At 38.5% G+C, this 17662-nt stretch overlaps 2 protein-coding genes across 2 annotated transcripts in view; both read right to left on the bottom strand.

The window, feature by feature from the left end:
- Positions 1-4492, bottom strand: part of LOC143845551 (peptidyl-prolyl cis-trans isomerase FKBP42-like) — a 31332-nt gene extending 26840 nt beyond the window's left edge. The window contains exon 1 of the mRNA XM_077353930.1: positions 4409-4492. The gene's annotated coding sequence lies outside the window, so the exon portion shown is untranslated. The remainder of the gene's footprint in view (positions 1-4408) is intronic.
- A 2333-nt stretch (positions 4493-6825) lies between these two features.
- The window catches only part of LOC143845351 (protein SEMI-ROLLED LEAF 2-like), a 39647-nt gene continuing 28810 nt past the window's right edge, over positions 6826-17662 (bottom strand). The window contains exons 14-19 of the mRNA XM_077353660.1: positions 15923-16050; positions 9980-10180; positions 9726-9866; positions 9522-9647; positions 8069-8293; positions 6826-7518 (exon numbers count right to left, since the gene is read on the bottom strand). Coding sequence (XP_077209775.1) covers positions 7354-7518; positions 8069-8293; positions 9522-9647; positions 9726-9866; positions 9980-10180; positions 15923-16050 — 986 coding nt within the window. The 3' untranslated portion in view covers positions 6826-7353. The remainder of the gene's footprint in view (positions 7519-8068; positions 8294-9521; positions 9648-9725; positions 9867-9979; positions 10181-15922; positions 16051-17662) is intronic.

Below are 17662 nucleotides of genomic sequence, written 5' to 3' on the forward strand. Positions count from 1 at the left end.
ATAATCAAAGTCCCATTACATGTCTCATTCACCTCCTTCTATAGATTAGGAGGAATTCTAAAAATAGAATCTCATACAAGTAAAAAGAAACATCTAAAATAGCCATCTTCATATTATGGCAACCTAAATATAAAAAAGTAAACTCAATCCTAAATGACCTTATTTAGCTATGCATGGAATGGACAAATTCCTTATTTGGTCATGCATGGAAATAGAATTAAATCTATCCTAATTGGCATGAAAGAAAATGGAAATAATTATATTTAATTGGCATGTAGGAAAATAGAAACAAATCAGCCCTATGATTTGGGCTACATCAGCCTCCCCGGAATGGAGAAAATCCGTCCTCGGATTTGAATCTTTCAACAACACATGCTTGCGGTCATCTTCGCCTCCATCATTCTTCCATGGTTTAAAAATACCCGTCCTCTAGTTTTGAAGTAACGAAGAAAGATCAGAAATTTACCCAATCAAATTATATAATTCCCAAGATAAAAATATATTATTTCTTGATCTGAAATGAGCTTAAAGCCATGAGTAACCGGCATAGGCTTCAATATAAGATCTAATAAAAATTGGTCAAGATAAACTGATAAAGAGATCAATGCACAATTTTTCCATTCACATATCTCTTCAATCTTCATAGGTTCACCAAATGAGATATCCAATCTAATTTATTTATTTTTTGCTTCGTTTTGGATATCATAAGACTCATCGATTACCTCTTCCAGTGAATTGTTGGTCACTTTGTTTTGGATACCATCCTCTGAATATTCATCATAAATTGACGGTGACTCCCAATTTATGATTTCTTCCTCTAAATAATAATAAAATGATCTCAAATGTAATGTTACCTCCCAATCTTAGCATTCGGCAACTCTTCTTTGAAATGATCGAAGATAATCTATAGCCATCACGAATCCACGCAAACTTCGCTACCAAACTTTTTCTTCAACCCAAGGAAGGAGTCAGCTCTGATACCAACTGATGCAGTCCAAAAATCTGGATGCTCTTCGTGGCGCAGCAGCGGATGCAAGATTGATAAAATAAATGAAAAATGAGCCATTCGAACACCGTCGTAGGGAATAGGATACTTCGATCACCGTCAAAGGAGATGTGATTTACTTCGATCCCGTCGAAGTCGAGTTTCTTGGAGTGAAACTAGATAATACTCCTGCAGGTGCTAATCCAAGCAATCAAAAGTTCTCAAAAGAACTCAAAAGCCTAAAGGCAAATTTCATTCAATAATCAAAGTCCCATTACATGTCTCATCCACCTCCTTCTATAGATTAGGAGGAATTCTAAAAATGGAATCTCATACAAGTAAAAAAACATCTAAAATAGCCATCTTCATATTAATGGCAACCTAAATATAAAAAAGTAAACACAATCCTAAATGACCTTATTTAGCTATGCATGGAATGGACAAATTCCTTATTTGGCCATGCATGGAAATATAATTAAATCTATCCTGATGGGCATGAAAGAAAATGGAAATAATTATATCTAATTGGCATGTAGGAAAATAGAAACAAATCAGCCCTATGACTGCATCAGAGATGGTCAAAAAATACCAAAACAAAATATGCAAAGGAGAAAACCAAACAAAGAAAACACATCGAACAAGAAGTAACACTAGAACAAATAGAAGATCCTCGAGGAAGGAGGTGGTCAAACGTCAAAATCATATCTTTGTCAACACCCGAACGAGCAAGCAGATCAACATCACTATTGGTAGATCACCAAACATACCGAAATTCCATGTCATGGCCCTAAATTACATCAAGAATCTCCTCGATAATATTTGAGTCACCAACGATATCTTGACCCATCACTCACTCATCTGACGACATTGAGAGTCACCCTCAATGATAATATGATATAACTATGTCCGATCCACACGGAGGATTCCATAAAGAAGCGCACCTTAACCATCAACTCATTAGAATTGTTCCCACCAATATACCTATAAAACCTCTCTATCTACGCTCCTAAGAAGACCCCCCATGCCAACCGAGCCTGGTTGCCAAGAATCGAGCTATCGAAGTTCAGCTTCAAAATGCCAGGAGGAGTGCCACCTGGGGCGAGGACACTTCTTACTACATCTGCTCAACCGAATCTCCTCTCAAGACCTATGGAAAGAAGTCACCAGAATATCTCTAACAATAGGAAGGTTTGTTGCTCATTGGACAACCATAGAGAAGATAATCCTCTAGACACTCCGCACACCTCTATTGACACCTTTGATAGGGGTACACGAGGAAAGCAGAGTCAGGGGGAGAAAGTCAAAAATCTCCAAGCTATATTGGGTGACCCCTGATTGAGACAAGTGATAAGCATCACTATTAGCCGATCTTCTGGCAGGCCAGAATCTAACTGGGAACCCGGCAAGCTGGACATGAATCTCATAAAAAAACTCCGCAAACCGCGACAGGGGAGGGGTGAGAGCCATCCATTCATCTGATGGCATTGAAAGAGTCTCCCTCAATACAAGGATGATCTAGGTCCGCCCTAGCAATAATACAACTCCTTATAGAAGAGCCCTCACTTCCGCCTCATTTGAGTCCTTTGAACCAATGGGCCAAGAGAAAGCCCATATAAAATGCCACCTTCCTCATCGCCAATTATGGATCCGTCGAAGTTGAGCTTGACCCAGCCCGGATCCGAGGGTGACCATCTAGGGGCATTATGTATCTCCCTTTCGGTGCTACAGAACACCTCCGTCCAGCAACGCCTGATATCTGAACTAGAGTACATGCTGAAGCATGGAATGGTTCTCACCCAAGAAATAACAAGAGTGACGATTTTCACACAAGCGACGATGGCACTTTTGGTCACATTCTAGAATAGTTGAGCATTCCTCTCTTTCCAAAGGGCCCATGAGGAAGCTAGTAATGTAAGCCTGCACAAAATTCTCCCTTTTTTGGGCCATCGCACAGCATACCAAGACTCCAGATCGCTGCAATGCATGACTGAAAGTTTCTCCCACTTCGACACACAGAGAGCAATGGTCAATGATCAGCGTATTCCGGCTGAGCAGATGATCAACCGCCAAGATCTTATCCTGTACTGCTATCTACCCAAAGGCATGTACTCTTGGAGATGAAGGGATATTCCATACTTTGGAAGATGCGATAATAGAAAGACTTGGCACTGAATTCCCAAGGTAGAAGCACTTGACATAGAATTCCCCCGATGAGGTGAAGATTCAAACCCTCTTGTTGCTGCAATCATTCCTAATGTATATTGAATCCAGGACTGTTAAAAAATTAACCACTCTATCCAGCTCCCTATTTATACAAAAGTTATTTTGCTCATCATCTGTTGGGTGAAGGTTCTTCCTTGCTTCAAGGTTTTTTCGTCAATTATGTAGCCCAATATATGTGTGGTTTTTTTTATGCTCGAGGATGCTTTCCAACTAATTCCTTTTTCAGCTTCCTCATGGTGAATAAGAAGACCACTTTGTATCATTTTCTGAAGTTATTGATTGCTCCCATCCCCCCAAGGATCTAAGCTCTTTTGTTGGACCATGGTTTTAAATAAGGTTTTGAGGAGGAAAAAGAAAACATCCTGCAAATGTGTATTGTGTATAGAGAAACCCTTAAAATAGGCAATCACCTCTTCATCTATCGTAAAATGATACAAAAGGTTTAGAAATCAGCTCTGAAATGGTTTAATAATTGACGGATTGCTCCTAGTTCTGTAGTACATTGATGAGACTCTTCAATCAATTGACTGTCATCTTCGAGAGAAGAAATAACTTATGGTTAATTACTCTTTTCACTATTCTTTTTCTTTGGGTATTTGGAATGACACAAAAAAAAAAAAAAAATCTTTGGGTAGAAGTGGGCCTCAGCTGGGAAGAGTATTAGGGATATCATGTTATTAGATTAGAGATATCCATTCAAGACCTTCTTAGCAAATTGAAGGAACTAATTTTCAGTTGGATGGGAAGCAAAAGAAAAAAGAGAGTGATGGATTCCTAACTCTTTGGAGATAATTTTTTTTTTTTTTACATTTTCATTTTCTTTTATTTTTTCTGATTTGTTTGTTCTTTGCTATTGCTAAATAATAAACCTAAATAAATGAGAATTTCCCAATAAGGTCACCATATCACAAAGTATTTCAGTTGGAGCTACATCATCCAATCAGTGTGTAACAACAAATCAACAGAACAAAATTTAAGCTAAAATCAGTTCCACTAGGAGTTCAGATTCCAAACTAGGATCCAAAACTTTCAGGTAAACACAAAATTTTCATACATATGAGATCCACGGCTTAGAAATATGCATCTCATCCATCAAAGAGGGAAAAAAGTGAAAGATGCAGGAGCAGATGTAGCATAGAAAAGTTTGAGATTTTTAAGATGTGACACGAAAATGTAATTGGAAAAGGAAAAATTACTCACATAGAGGAGGAATAGGGAGATATGGTTTGAATTCTGTAGAAGAAGCAGGAGAAAAGAGGGTGCAAAAGGACGGCAAGAAACTGAGAGATGAAGATGGTTTTGACTATTTGTATGTGTAGACAACGGAAAGAGACGCCTCGTTGTCAAAATTAATGCTTACACGAGCGAAAAAAACCGGTTACCTACTTACCTTTGTTTGGTCGCCCATTTTGGGGGTAAGTAGGGCTGGCAATGGTTGGGTTTCGGTTCGGTTTGACCCGCAAACCGAACCGAAAGTTGAATCGGTTTGGTAGAACGAAACCGAAACCGAACTGAAATTTGAATAAGTTGGTTTAACCAAACTGAAACCGAATTTTCGGTTCGGTTTCGGCCAATTTCGCTACCCTTACTCATATTCATTGGAAATCGGGTTGGTTCAGTTTGACTCCCAAACCAAATCGAACCGAATTTTCGGTTCGGTTTCAGCTCGGTTCGGCCAATTTTGCCACCCCTAATTGTTGGAGTGTCAAATGCTTGAGTTCTTCCAAAGATCTCCCAAAAGCATATTTGGTTGCCGTTTAAAACTTTGACCACCAGACAACTTCTAGACATCATTATTACATTTTATCCTACTCGGCGGAGATGTTTCTCCCCCTAATCTTCTCCCCAAATTTTTGGTGAAATTTGAGGAGAAGATCTTAAGAAGTTTTTGTCCTATTATCTTCTCTCTTTCTCTCTCTTCCCTTTCTCTCTCTTCCACCCTCCATTTTGGTAATGGCACCCCTACATCTTCTCATCAATTTCCGCACAACCAAACACATCCACCTCAATCTTCCCACTATTCTTCTCCCAACCTAATCTTCTTGTCTTCTCCCCTTTGACATCTTCTCCTAGTCCCCCACCCAACTACCAGCAACCAAAAAGAGAGTAACCTTTTTTTTCTGTTATTTTTTATTCTTTATATTTGTCTTTCTTATTAGAAGAGAGAGTAAAGAGAGACTTCCTCTTAAGACTCTGTTTCACGTAGATGAGCGTGTTCATGGATACTTCAACACTCCCCCTCACGTGTGACCCCTTAGTTTTGAACCCAATACCTGCCTTGGGACTAGCTCTGAATGATACAATGTGAAACTACATTTTCCTACTCCAAAAGCTAAAGTAGTTACAGTTTGGTGTTATTTAATCTTTCATACTTCAACAGGGATAATAGTGACAAACGTGACTGTGACGAGATCTTTCTAGTGTTTTTTTTTTGGTGGGGGACGTCGAAGACCATTGAGCTAGAGGCTCAATCCCTAAGTCAAGAATAGTGACCTTATTGTTCAGCCTTAAAATCATAATCGGTTTTACAAAAGGGATTGTTAGACCTGATTTTTAGAAACTTGGGTAAAAGATCTATCTATATTCATACTTCAGGTTCATTTGTGGAAGCTTAACTTTGGTGGGCTGAGTCTCTCCTGCTGGAGTTGGAGATCTCATGGACAAGAGAGGTCTTAGGGGATGGGCATGGGCTTTCTCTGGTGTCATTGGGATCAGGGATTTCAATAAAGCAAAGTGCAGGACAATTTTACTGGGCACCAAGATTTCAGACTTAAATAAGAGTTAAGAGTTTCAGAGATCTTTGCATCTGCACAATCCTCACCGTATCATCTTTTGCTTCTTCTCCTTTCATTTAATGGGCATGTAACCATGTGCTGGGCTTACCATTTGGGACTTCTTGTCCCCTCTTTGTAATGCTCTTTGGTGATCTAATAAAAATTTTGTTACCTTTCAAACAAAAAAATAAGATTTCAGACTTAAGTGTCCTAGGCAATTTGGTAGTTGAGGTAGATTCGCTGTTATCATGTGGATGGATAGCCACACCGTTTTCTATTAGAGATTTCTTCATTTAACTGATGAGATTCATGATACATTAAGGGCCCATTTGGATGCCAAGAAGATTTTGATTTAGAATTCTCACATTTGCAGAGAACTTTTTGTGTTGACATTTGGATCTTGATAAAATCCTTGAATTTTCAATTCAGCGACTGACAGTGAAAATATCAGATTTTCAAATAAGCTATGGAAATAAGAAATTGGAAATCCATAAATCTGGCAGTTTCCCTTCACCCTCTTGGCTCGTCAACCTTACCCTTCCCTCTCTGTCTCCCTCAACATGAACTGGCAGATCTATTCATTTTGTACTGAAAACTAAATTCGAAATCCAAATACAAAATCTGAGGTATCCAAACGGGCCCTAACAGATTTCCTAGTGTACTTCCAGTATGTCAAGAGATCGGCAAATAGCGACTTGGATGGATTAATTATTAAAATTTAAGCTATTTAAGAAGAACACCTTTTTTTTTGTAGGTAAACTGGGATTAAACCTACGACTTCAAGGTTGAAATACAAAAGCTCAACCATTGAGCTAGAGGCCCAACCCCGGAAGAACACCTTAATAAAAAAAAAGGTGATACACCTTCCAAGTTGCGAAATATTATTAAAGGGTCTCATTTGCCCAACATTTCAATACATTTTTTTTTTTTTTTCGAATGGTCTTTTCAATACATATTATTTATGACAGACCTGAAGTTTACAAACATCTCCATTATAATGGTGGAGAAAAAAAATATAAGAATATGTAAGGTTCTGCATCCAATGATTCAAAGCACCTTGGCCACTTTGAAACATTGCATATCTCATTCACCCAAGAAGCAAACAAAACTTGAACCACATCTTCCATTTTGCTTTGGGAACTCTCAAGCAAAATACAAGATAAAAGAATGAAGGAATATGCCCTGAATATTGTACACTTCCTCAAGCCTTAACACAAAAGTCCCAACTTTTCTTCCTGCTGCCTTCAACAGTGACAATGATAATGGCAAGCAGCAACACAGGTATCAAGACAACCAACGGGTGGCAGTGTGGGTCCCACAAGAATTGGGACCCGTGCTCTTTGATAGCTCTATTGGTCTGTTATATCTGTGTCAACAGCCAGCAGCCTTCAAGAAATTATCGAATGGACTCGACGCCGGTAACCTGAACAACTGTGGCTGATGTTGGTATTCAGTTGCACACACCAATGAAGGAGGACCATTAGATGATTGGAGTGGTTCTGAATTGAAATCCTTGTCAAGGAAAGGATTACCCGTCTGCAGTATCAAGCAAGATATTAGATGGCTAGCAGAGGTTGAAATGTCAGTCATCATAGTCACAAATATATGCGAGGTTTTAAATTTATTTATTTTTTTGGTATATAGGGAAAAACTGGAAAAAATAGAATATTTAAAAGGGGAAATGATATCAGCACAGCCATGTTTTGATAATTTAACTGACCTATCTTGTCTTTTATTATTTAAAGAGCTGTCAAGGGTTATTACAGTTTCCGAAAAAGCTCTTACAAACCAATTAAAAATGAAAAGACAAGCTGTGTTTGTAGAAATATTAGAGCACGGTTGTGCTGATATCATTTCACTATTTAAAAATATATGAAAATGTATAATTTAAGGAGAATAAAAAATAAAATTTCATAAATATCATGATATTTAATAAAAATATTGGGGTTTCCTCATTTTATCAAAATATCACGATATCTTGAAAAAAATCAGAGATATTTGTGACCATGTCGGTCATACACATGTAATGTATTTGTGTGTTCGACCATGAATGCATGCATTTATGTATAAATTAATAGTCTCGTACCATTTGGTAACCCTGGTCCATAAGAGAATAAGACGGCTGCAGCTCTTCATTGTGATCTGAGAGACCCAGAAAATTTTCCTGTTTTTGTTGAGCAGTCATAAAAGCAGACATTTTCTGCTGCTTTCCAACAAGAAGGGCTTCACAATGACTGGCCATTTCTTTATATGGGACATCTGGAGTGGTTGATACTGAAAATCTTCCAACTTGCCGTGCCGTCTCCAAAACCTGCACATATTTACCTCCTTAAAATAATGTGATGCACCCAGATAGGTAAATTTAGCTCTAGCAGTTAGGTAGGGAGCATGGAAGTAGTTGCACACCTAACATATAGGTTGTGCACTACAAAGTACTCTTACATGGCTTAAGCTTTGGAGTCAATGACCAATAAACAGATGGATAAAGAGGAAATCAATACTGAAATTAATAAAAAGAGGAATGATAGAATGAAGGGCACCCTTGCAAAAATCAGCTTCAAGGGCCCCTTATTGGTTGATTTATGCAAAGTCAACACAGTTTCTACCTTTTTAGGCGCCTTCCACTTTTTTTTGGCGCCACACTTTGCAGAAATTAACAAATAGGGGCGCCCTTGAAGCTGATTTTTGCAAGGGCACCCTTCATTCTATCATTTCTCTAATAAAAAATATAACATATATACAATCAATAACTACATAAAAAAGGGATCCAGTTTGCAAGCATGCTTCAGTGCTGATGCTGGGCCCTACGTGGAAGAAGGGCAGAGTGTCCATTAAAAATAGATATTCGTGCATACTAGATGCAAATCAAATAGTTATCAGGCTATTCTTGTGTACTATGATCCTGAAATTGGCAACCCATTGCCAATGCTCACCTCATGAACTCTGTTCTTATTTATTTATTTATTCAGGCAACTAGGCTTATTTGAAATGGGTGTGATGATGCTAAAGAAATTAACTTGAATTTGTTGTGGTTAAGAAAGTCAGGTTAAAGTCGGTAATATATTCTAGCAATAAGTGGCTTAGTTTTCCATACATAAATAGAAATATAGAACTCTATGGTAATGTAGAGAAGTTACTTCAAAGATCATGAACCAGAGAAAAGCACGTTGTGACAGCCAACAGTGTATGCATACACACTAGGTCTGATAACAACATCCATTACATTTTTTGCTAGTTATTGTTCTAAATAAATAAATTGCCATTATAAAGCAGAATATGACTTGTCACAGGAACAATTAAGTGGAGATGAAGAAAGGCAAGCTGTTAAATGCAGTTTCTTTTAGCTGTCACCTTGTTTTTTTTTTTTTTGAATGGCAGTTGTCACATAGTTGCCACTGCGCCTAGCCAACTAGAAACTAAACATCAATATAAAGATTATTTACCGCGTTGGTATAGATGGTTTTGCCAAATTTTAAGTCTCATTTGATGCAATTTGAGTAAAACCAAGTACATAAGAGATCAGTGAAACGACTACATACTGATTCTAGAAGCTGATTGACACTCAAAAGATTGGGGGAGTGCATGGAAAACTCTGATTTATGATCAGCTTGACTTTCAAATGCTTCAGGAAAACCATCATCATCTATTGAGAAAGTCGGCATGGACTGCGCAACAAAACAATGGACATGATTAGGTCATAAAATTTACTATGGTTAATTTTGGGAGAAGTGCCGTGTAATAACCTCGTCAAAAGATTGATAGTCTTTTGAACCAAACAGGGGAATTTGTCCCTGCGCATCCGTGAACAACTGAGCTCCCAATGGACATACATCATCGGGCAAAAAGTCATTTAACAGCTGCTGCCTTATCATAGATGACTCCAGCTGTAGAAAGAAGAGTCAAATAAGTGCATCCCAATGAAAACAATGAATTATTTAAGCATTATTAAACAATAGACAACTCTCTAAGATGCTTTGGAAATCCAACTGAGGTATACATCTGATAACTTTCTCAAGTTCTTCACAATAATGGAAGCCATGGATTCAATCGACTGGTTCTCTGTTATAACTATTCCTGTAAGGGACTTCCAAGCAGCATTATCATCTTCTTTTGATCCATATACTTTCATTCGATGGTCTGATGAAATATTCACAGCCTGTAGCCTGCAGTCCTCTACCAAATTAAGAAATGGGTCGACCTGATAAAAGCATGAAAAAGGGTTAATATTATGTTTGAAATATGAAGCTGTTCAATTATTATACAGCATATGTCTCAACACACGTAGGGCACCATTTTTTTGGTGCGCTTAAGTTGTTATAACGCCTCCCATTCATTTAAATGTTTGGGTCCCGCTAAAGCGCACCAATGGGAGGCGTTATAACAACTTAAGCGCACCAAAAAACACTTTTCTCATATATATATATATATATATATATATATATATATATATATATATATATATATATATATATATGAGGAAAATGATTGTGAGCTTGAGGGCTCAAACACATGGGTCCCACATTTTTTGTGGTCATCCAAGCCATTCATTTGCAAGGCCCCATCATAGATAGGGAGTGTACCAAAAATCAGCTCCATTGGATCATCCTAACCCGTCAAAAGCAGAGGGCAAAAATGGGCAGATTTGTGGCAAACAGTGTCTGTCCATTTTGCCCTCCACTTTTGGATGGGTTATGATGATCCTATGGAGCTGATTTTTTTGTGCACATGCTATCTATGTAAAGACCTTTCAAATGAATGCTTTAGATCATCCTAACAATGTGGGCCCACATGTGTTTGGGCCCTCAAGCTCATATAAGCAATATGAGCTTCAAGCTCACAATCATTTTCCTCTCTCTCTCTCTCTCTCTCTCTCTCTCTCTCTCTCTCTCTCTCTCTCTATATATATATATATATATATATATATATATATATATATATATATATATATATAAGGATTTGCTAGGGACTATTGAAGAAGGCATTTCATGGGCCGGCCGTTGCATGAGAGAGCAATCACATAGACTCACTTTTCAACAGATTTTGTCTTGTTCATTTAATTCAACTGAGGTGGCTGCTCTCATGCAACAGCCGGTCCGTGAAATGCTTTCTGCGATGGAAGCATTGAGCGGAGCGAGGCCCCCACTAGTTTAATTGGTTGAAAGACCTTTTTTTTTTTTGCTTTTTTAAGCACTAATATGGACATAAGTCAAAGGTTTGAAAAAGGAATAGCAGCTGGTGTAGGAGCAGGTGTAGCAACCGAAACCAGTACATCACAAGCAAGCCAACAATATAGAAGGGGGAAGAGGCATAAGAAGGCCATATCGATCTTTTTATTCGAAGCAACCTTCAGGGCGAAGATGGAATTTCACCGCTAACCGTAATCTAAGTTTTGATCTCCACCGCCCTTCTCACGGAGCCGGCATTGAACCTTCAGATCATCTGCCCGAAACATATCCAAAAGTGGCTTTGTGCAAGTTTCTCATAAAATAAAGCAGAATACTCTGTTCTGTAATTGAAGCTGAAGATCAGGAGTTTAGTTGCGGGACTGAGCAAAACCACTAGCACTTTTCAACAGATTTTGTCTTGTTCATTTAATTCAACTGAGGTCTGTGAAATGCTATCGATCTTTTTATTCGAAGCAACCTTCAGGGCGAAGATGGAATTTCATCGCTAACCGTAATCTAAGTTTTGATCTCCACCGCCCTTCTCACGGAGCCGGCGTTGAACCTTCAGATCATCTGCCCGAAACAGATCCAAAAGTGGCTTTGTGCAAGTTTTTCATAAAATAAAGCAGAATACTCTGTTCTGTAATTGAAGCTGAAGATCAGGAGTTTAGTTGTTTAGTTGAGGGACTGAGCAAAACCACTAGCACTTGCGCCCCCGCCCCCCCCCCCCATATAACCGGAGTTCAAAGCGACAACAAAGCCATATATATAGTTGGCCGTAATCAATAAGCGGAACTAAAAAACTGCCCTAGCTAATCAAGTTGCGAGCCCAGTACGCCCCTCCCTCCTCAACTATCCGAGGGAACAGCTTACTGAAACCGCTGTACTCGTCACAATCGAAAGCTTGCTTGAAAGACTCACTTCTTTTATTTATCCCCTATCTTCCCGCTTTCACTTTCAAGACGGAACCTGCAAGTGGCCTAAGAACCTTTCCTCACGAAACTAGCAGACTGATCACTAAATAGATACTGCACTCCCGGTTTAGTCTTTCTGATCCCCTTCCCCGTAACCTACGTTGGTCTCTTCCTCGAGTGTGGGTATTCAGTATTCGGATCTCTCTCCTGGCTCTAGTTTAAGGTCCGAGTTTACCTTTAGTACTTCTCGCTTTAAAGGAGAAGAGATAGATCGCTTGACTGACTTCCTTAACTTATGACTTTCAATAGCGTCCCTCCGAATCAGAAGGTATTCTGTATCTCCCCCCGTACGCCCTCTCTCTCTCTCTCTCTCTCTCTCTCTCTCTCTCTCTCTCTCTCTATATATATATATATATATATATATATATATATATATATATATAGAGAGAGAGAGAGAGACGTGTAGATAAGTTATCTACTCTGTCGGCTTAAAATACAGTGGGGCCCACATTGTTTGGGTGATGCAAACCATTCATTTGTTGGGCCCTCACATAGATAGGGTGTAACCAAAAAATCAGCTCCATAGGATCATCTCAACCCTTCAATTTGTTGATGTTAAAATGGACGGGTATAAAACCTTCACAAATCTGTCCATTTTTTACCTCCACAGTTTGAAGGGTTAGGATGATCCTATGGAGCTGATTTTTGGGCACACCCTATCTATGTGAGGACCTATCAAATGAATGGTTTGGATCACCCAAACAAAGTGGCCCACTGTGTTTTAAGCCGAAGGAGTAGATAACTTATCTACACAATCGTGGAGGAACAATTCTCTCTCTCTCTCTCTCTCTCTCTCTCTCTCTCTCTCTCTCTCTCTCTCTCTCTCTCTCTCTCTATATATATATATATATATATATATAGACACACACACTAGTAAAAAAACCCGTGCATTCCCGTGCAATGCACGGGAGCGACAAATAGATTTAAAGCAATCATCTCAAATCATCAAATTAAAACAATTTAACCTACAAATCTTTGGTGCTAGATAGATTTGATGAGGCTGTTTTTCAAAATTTCTATTACAAACATTTGCAAATAAAGACTTATTTTTGTGGTATCCAATGAGGCACTAAAACTCAAAATTGGTCGGGATTTAATCATTAGAATTTTTGCTCTCGAAATAGGCATTTAAAATTTCTAATTCGTAATAACTAAATAATACAATAAGAACAATATGCCACATAACTGCCAGCAGAACTTCCCTAACTCAATAAAACGAACTACTTGGACACCAATTGTATGAAGAGACCACTCTTTTAGAAAAAATAATGAGAATAATTGAAGATGTTCCTTCGGTGCACACACCTGATTTTGTAATCCATAAAAATTGTTGGCAAAGATATCAGAAGTTCAAATACTGGAAATATAAGTCTTGAAGAGAGGGAAAACACTGAATGTAAAGCAAGAAACATGAGAGAAAGTACCCAATATATCTTTCATTTCTCTTACAAAATTGTATGTCCCTTGAGAACCAATCAAGAACTGTAAAACCTAAAATCCATGAATGTCATTCTCTCCAGATTCTCAGATCTAGTAAGCAAACGAACAGGGCCTATATATGATTATTTGCCAACACTGATTATTATAGTCCTAGAAATGATATAGTAAATGGTTTCCAAAGAGATAAAATCTCATTTGTAACTATGATTAAATAAAAGTAATTTTATTTGCAAATGAGCCACAACTTTGTAGGCCTGTCAATGGACTGGGTAATGATGGCCGTATGCATCTAAACGGGCAGCGATGTTTATGACTTTATGGTTGATGGCAACTCTTTTTAATCTCAGCACCATTCATTTTTAAGCAAATGTCTATTTGTTGTCACTGTTGGTATATGCATACATATTGTTGAAAGCAGGAAGTGTACTCTTATGTGAATTTTTTGGGGGAGATAATATGATCATACAAATGTTTTGATAAATGAAAACAGAGAAAATAATAAGTAAAAGCTTCTAGAAACTTGTAAATATGAGTTGTTATATGATGCATACTCATATATTTATCTGAAAATATGAAAATATATGACCAGCTAAAAGTATAAATACAGCCCACTTGTTCAATCTAAACCATTTATCTATTAGGCCTTGTAATGCATAGGACAATAGGACATGGAAAATGACATTTTAACAAAATGACCAAAACGGATGAAGAGAAAACAGAGCAACTTAGAAGCAGAGGTGGCTCCAATGTAGAAGAAGATGAAGCCCGCCGACCACATGGACAGCTTGGAATTGTCTGGCTCCTCAGATTATACAAAACATACTCTGTTATGTACTTATATTATGGGCTTCCAACAGCTAGGGATTTGAATGCATCTGTTTTTATTTTCTCTTTTCCCTCTTTAGGCTCTTCCTTCAGTTCCATTTCCGTCAATGGGAATTTTAGTTTTAGGGCTAGCTTCCGAAGCTATTATCGATATATAGATTGTTATTACTGTTGGGATAAGTAACAAAGATACCTGCTCTGTGTAAAGATCACATGAATGCCCAACAAAAGAAACCCTAAAATCAAAAGAGGCACAAATGTTTCATGTGTGGAACCCTAGAATTGATTTTAGAAGATGAATGATTCAAACCGTAATAATATTTTTAGGCTTTCCAGGCTGAAATCCAAACAAAACCCTGATGATATTTTAAGGGTTTCCAGGCTGAAACCCATAGAAAACAAAGCCAAAAGGGAATGCAGGGAAGGGAAAGGTGAAGATCTTACAGAGAATTTTCTCAATGGGAAAGCGAGAGGAGTTTGGTGCCGGAAAACCTTGAGAACTTTGGCGACCTCTTTGTGGGTGGTGCTGGCGGATGTTGCAAAGACATCTACAGAGAGAGAGAGGGAAGCTTCGTTCTCACATACTTTTACAGAGAGAGGGAAAAAAGAAAACAAATAAGCCTTTTCATAGAGTGGGGATGTGGTGGTGCTGCGTACACGTAGAGAGAGAGAGAGAGAGAGAGAGAGAGAGAGAGAGAGAGCACGTTTAGAGAGGACACGCCGAAGAAAGCGTGTAAGAGAGAAAGAGATGTGTACACGTAGAGAGATAAAGAGGGAGGGATAACGGAGGAATTTAGGAATTTAAACCTAGTGTCGACGGGCAATAAGGCTTGAAAACACACGCGTCAAAATGTGGGATTTTACGAAATAATTCAAAATAATCATTCATTTTCTCTTCTGCTATATAGTATATAGATATATATGGGAAAAGTGTTTCTACTCGGTCTTGTAGCTAAGCTTATCTACTCAGTCGGGTTAAAAACAGAGGGGGCCCACATTGTTTGGGTGATCCAAACCATTCATTTGAAAGTCCCTTACCTAGATAGGGTGTCCACAAAAAGTCAGACCCATAGGATGATCCTAACCCATCCAACAGTGGAGGGAAAAATGGACAAACACTGTTTGTCCACAAATCTGCCCATTCTCCCTCCACTTTTGGATGGGTTAGGATGATCCTATGGATCTGATTTTTGATACACTCCCTATCTATGGAAGGGCCTTCCAAATGAATGCTTTGGATCACCTCAAAACAGTGGGCCCACAATTTTTTTTTGCACTTGAGCGCAGATAAGATATTGCACGAGAGAGAGAGAGAGAGAGAGAGAGAGAGAGAGAGAGAGAGACAAATATACCGACATAAAATATTGCCAAATTTTGACATGTTCTCAGTTGAACATGCATAAGCAGAGTGTCAGGAACAAACATATCTAGCCATCCAAAAAAAAAAAAAGGGACAAACACATCTAACTGGCAATAATAGAACAATGGAACTACTTGAAATATGGTAACTCTATCAACCAACAGTGAAGTGTATACCGTTTTTTCTGTGAGAGATGCCTTAACACAGTAGATAAGAGGTAGAATATTGTAGGCTTTTGATGAAAAGACAATCATAGATGTTGCCAATGTAAAGAGGGAGCGACGACGTGATGGCTGCAATTGACCTGTAGAAAACAGGAATGTGATCAGAGATTGGAATAGCTGGTGTCCAACAAAATCCTCCAAAGAAAGCATGCTACAGCAGGTTTGTCCTTGGCAGGTTGATGCATATATATATATATACTAGTAAAAAACCCCGTGCGATGCACGAGCCGACAAAGAACTAAACGGACCACATCATAGGTTGATCCAAACCGTCCATGTGATGGAACCCAAATTCGGGTTTCGGGTTGGGTCGGGTTGCCCGAAAGCCCAACCCGACCCGACCCGATTTCCAATTTGGGTTGATTTTTCCCAACCCAACCCAACCCGATTTGCGAAAAAGCTTAACCCGACCCAACCCAAATTAGGGTTGAACCCGTCGGGTTCGGGTTTAACCCGACCCACGCGGGAACATCCAAGTAACAACGTTGGTTTCAAATTATATATAGTGCTAATGTCCTCACTACCATATTTTATAATGGCACTACTCACCGTATTTTGATGATCACACTCCTCACTTTATTAAAATGTACGGTAAGGCCCGTACCATAGGATGATCCAAACCGTCCATTAGATGGGCCACTGCCTACATAGGTTGTGCCCCAAAAATAATTTTCATCGGTTGATCCATACCCTCCGATCTATAGAGGGTTATAGGTTGCTCCAAACCGTCCATGTGATGGAACCACAGTTGTAAATTTCGTTTCGTTTCATCCGAAAGGACGAAACATTTCGGTTTTGGCCGAAAACCGGAACGAAATGACGAAAATTTCGTTTCGGCCGAAATTGACCGGAATTGACTGAAATTTAAAGAAATTTGACGAAATTTACCGAAAAGTTTCGAACGAAATTGTCCGAAATTTTCCGAAATTTCATTTCAGTGGCCAAAACGAAATCTCCACCGAAACGAAATTTACAACTATGGATGGAACACAACATCAATCGGTTGTGCCCGTAAAATCATTTCCATAGGTTGATCCTAGCCCTCCAATCGATAGAGGTTTCCATAATTGTTGTTCCTCTTCAGGTGCCCGGAATCCGTCAATATTTTGCAAGTATTCTGCATGAGTAATATAAAGTAGTTCTTTCATCATTGTCATATGTCTTTACCTCTTCTTGGTAGTTTTTTCCCGTAATTGTCATAGACAGATACCCTGTGTCGGTACTTTTCGTATGTAGATTACGATTTTACCCTCAAATAATTTCTCATAGAGATAGATGTTAGATATTTGGGGAAGGCAAAAAACGGTAAAAATCATTCACACTGACGTGTTAAATGAACAATAATTCTCCAATTTCTCTTATGCTATATAGTATATAGATATATTCATCCTATCCATGACTACAAGTTATTGATGTTGAAAACTTACACTCATATCATAGTTACCAAGTCGGGAAATGATTTCGGAAAGTGAAACATGATAAAAAAAAAGCGATAGACGTGGTTAAAAAAATAAAAGGGGAAACGAGAAACAGGGAAGGAAACAGGTTTCTGGATTTACAGAAAAAGTGGTTTATAGTTTTTGGGAACCACATTTCTGAAGTTTGGAAACGTATTCCCTGGATGTTACAATTAAAGTTAAAAACAAAACAAACCCAATCTATCCTCAATTTATCCCCTTTGCGACTGAACAC

Source organism: Tasmannia lanceolata, unplaced genomic scaffold (assembly GCF_043159265.1).
Source record: "Tasmannia lanceolata isolate RefF3 unplaced genomic scaffold, GAP_Taslan_0.1 ptg000015l, whole genome shotgun sequence".
NCBI lineage: Eukaryota > Viridiplantae > Streptophyta > Magnoliopsida > Canellales > Winteraceae > Tasmannia > Tasmannia lanceolata.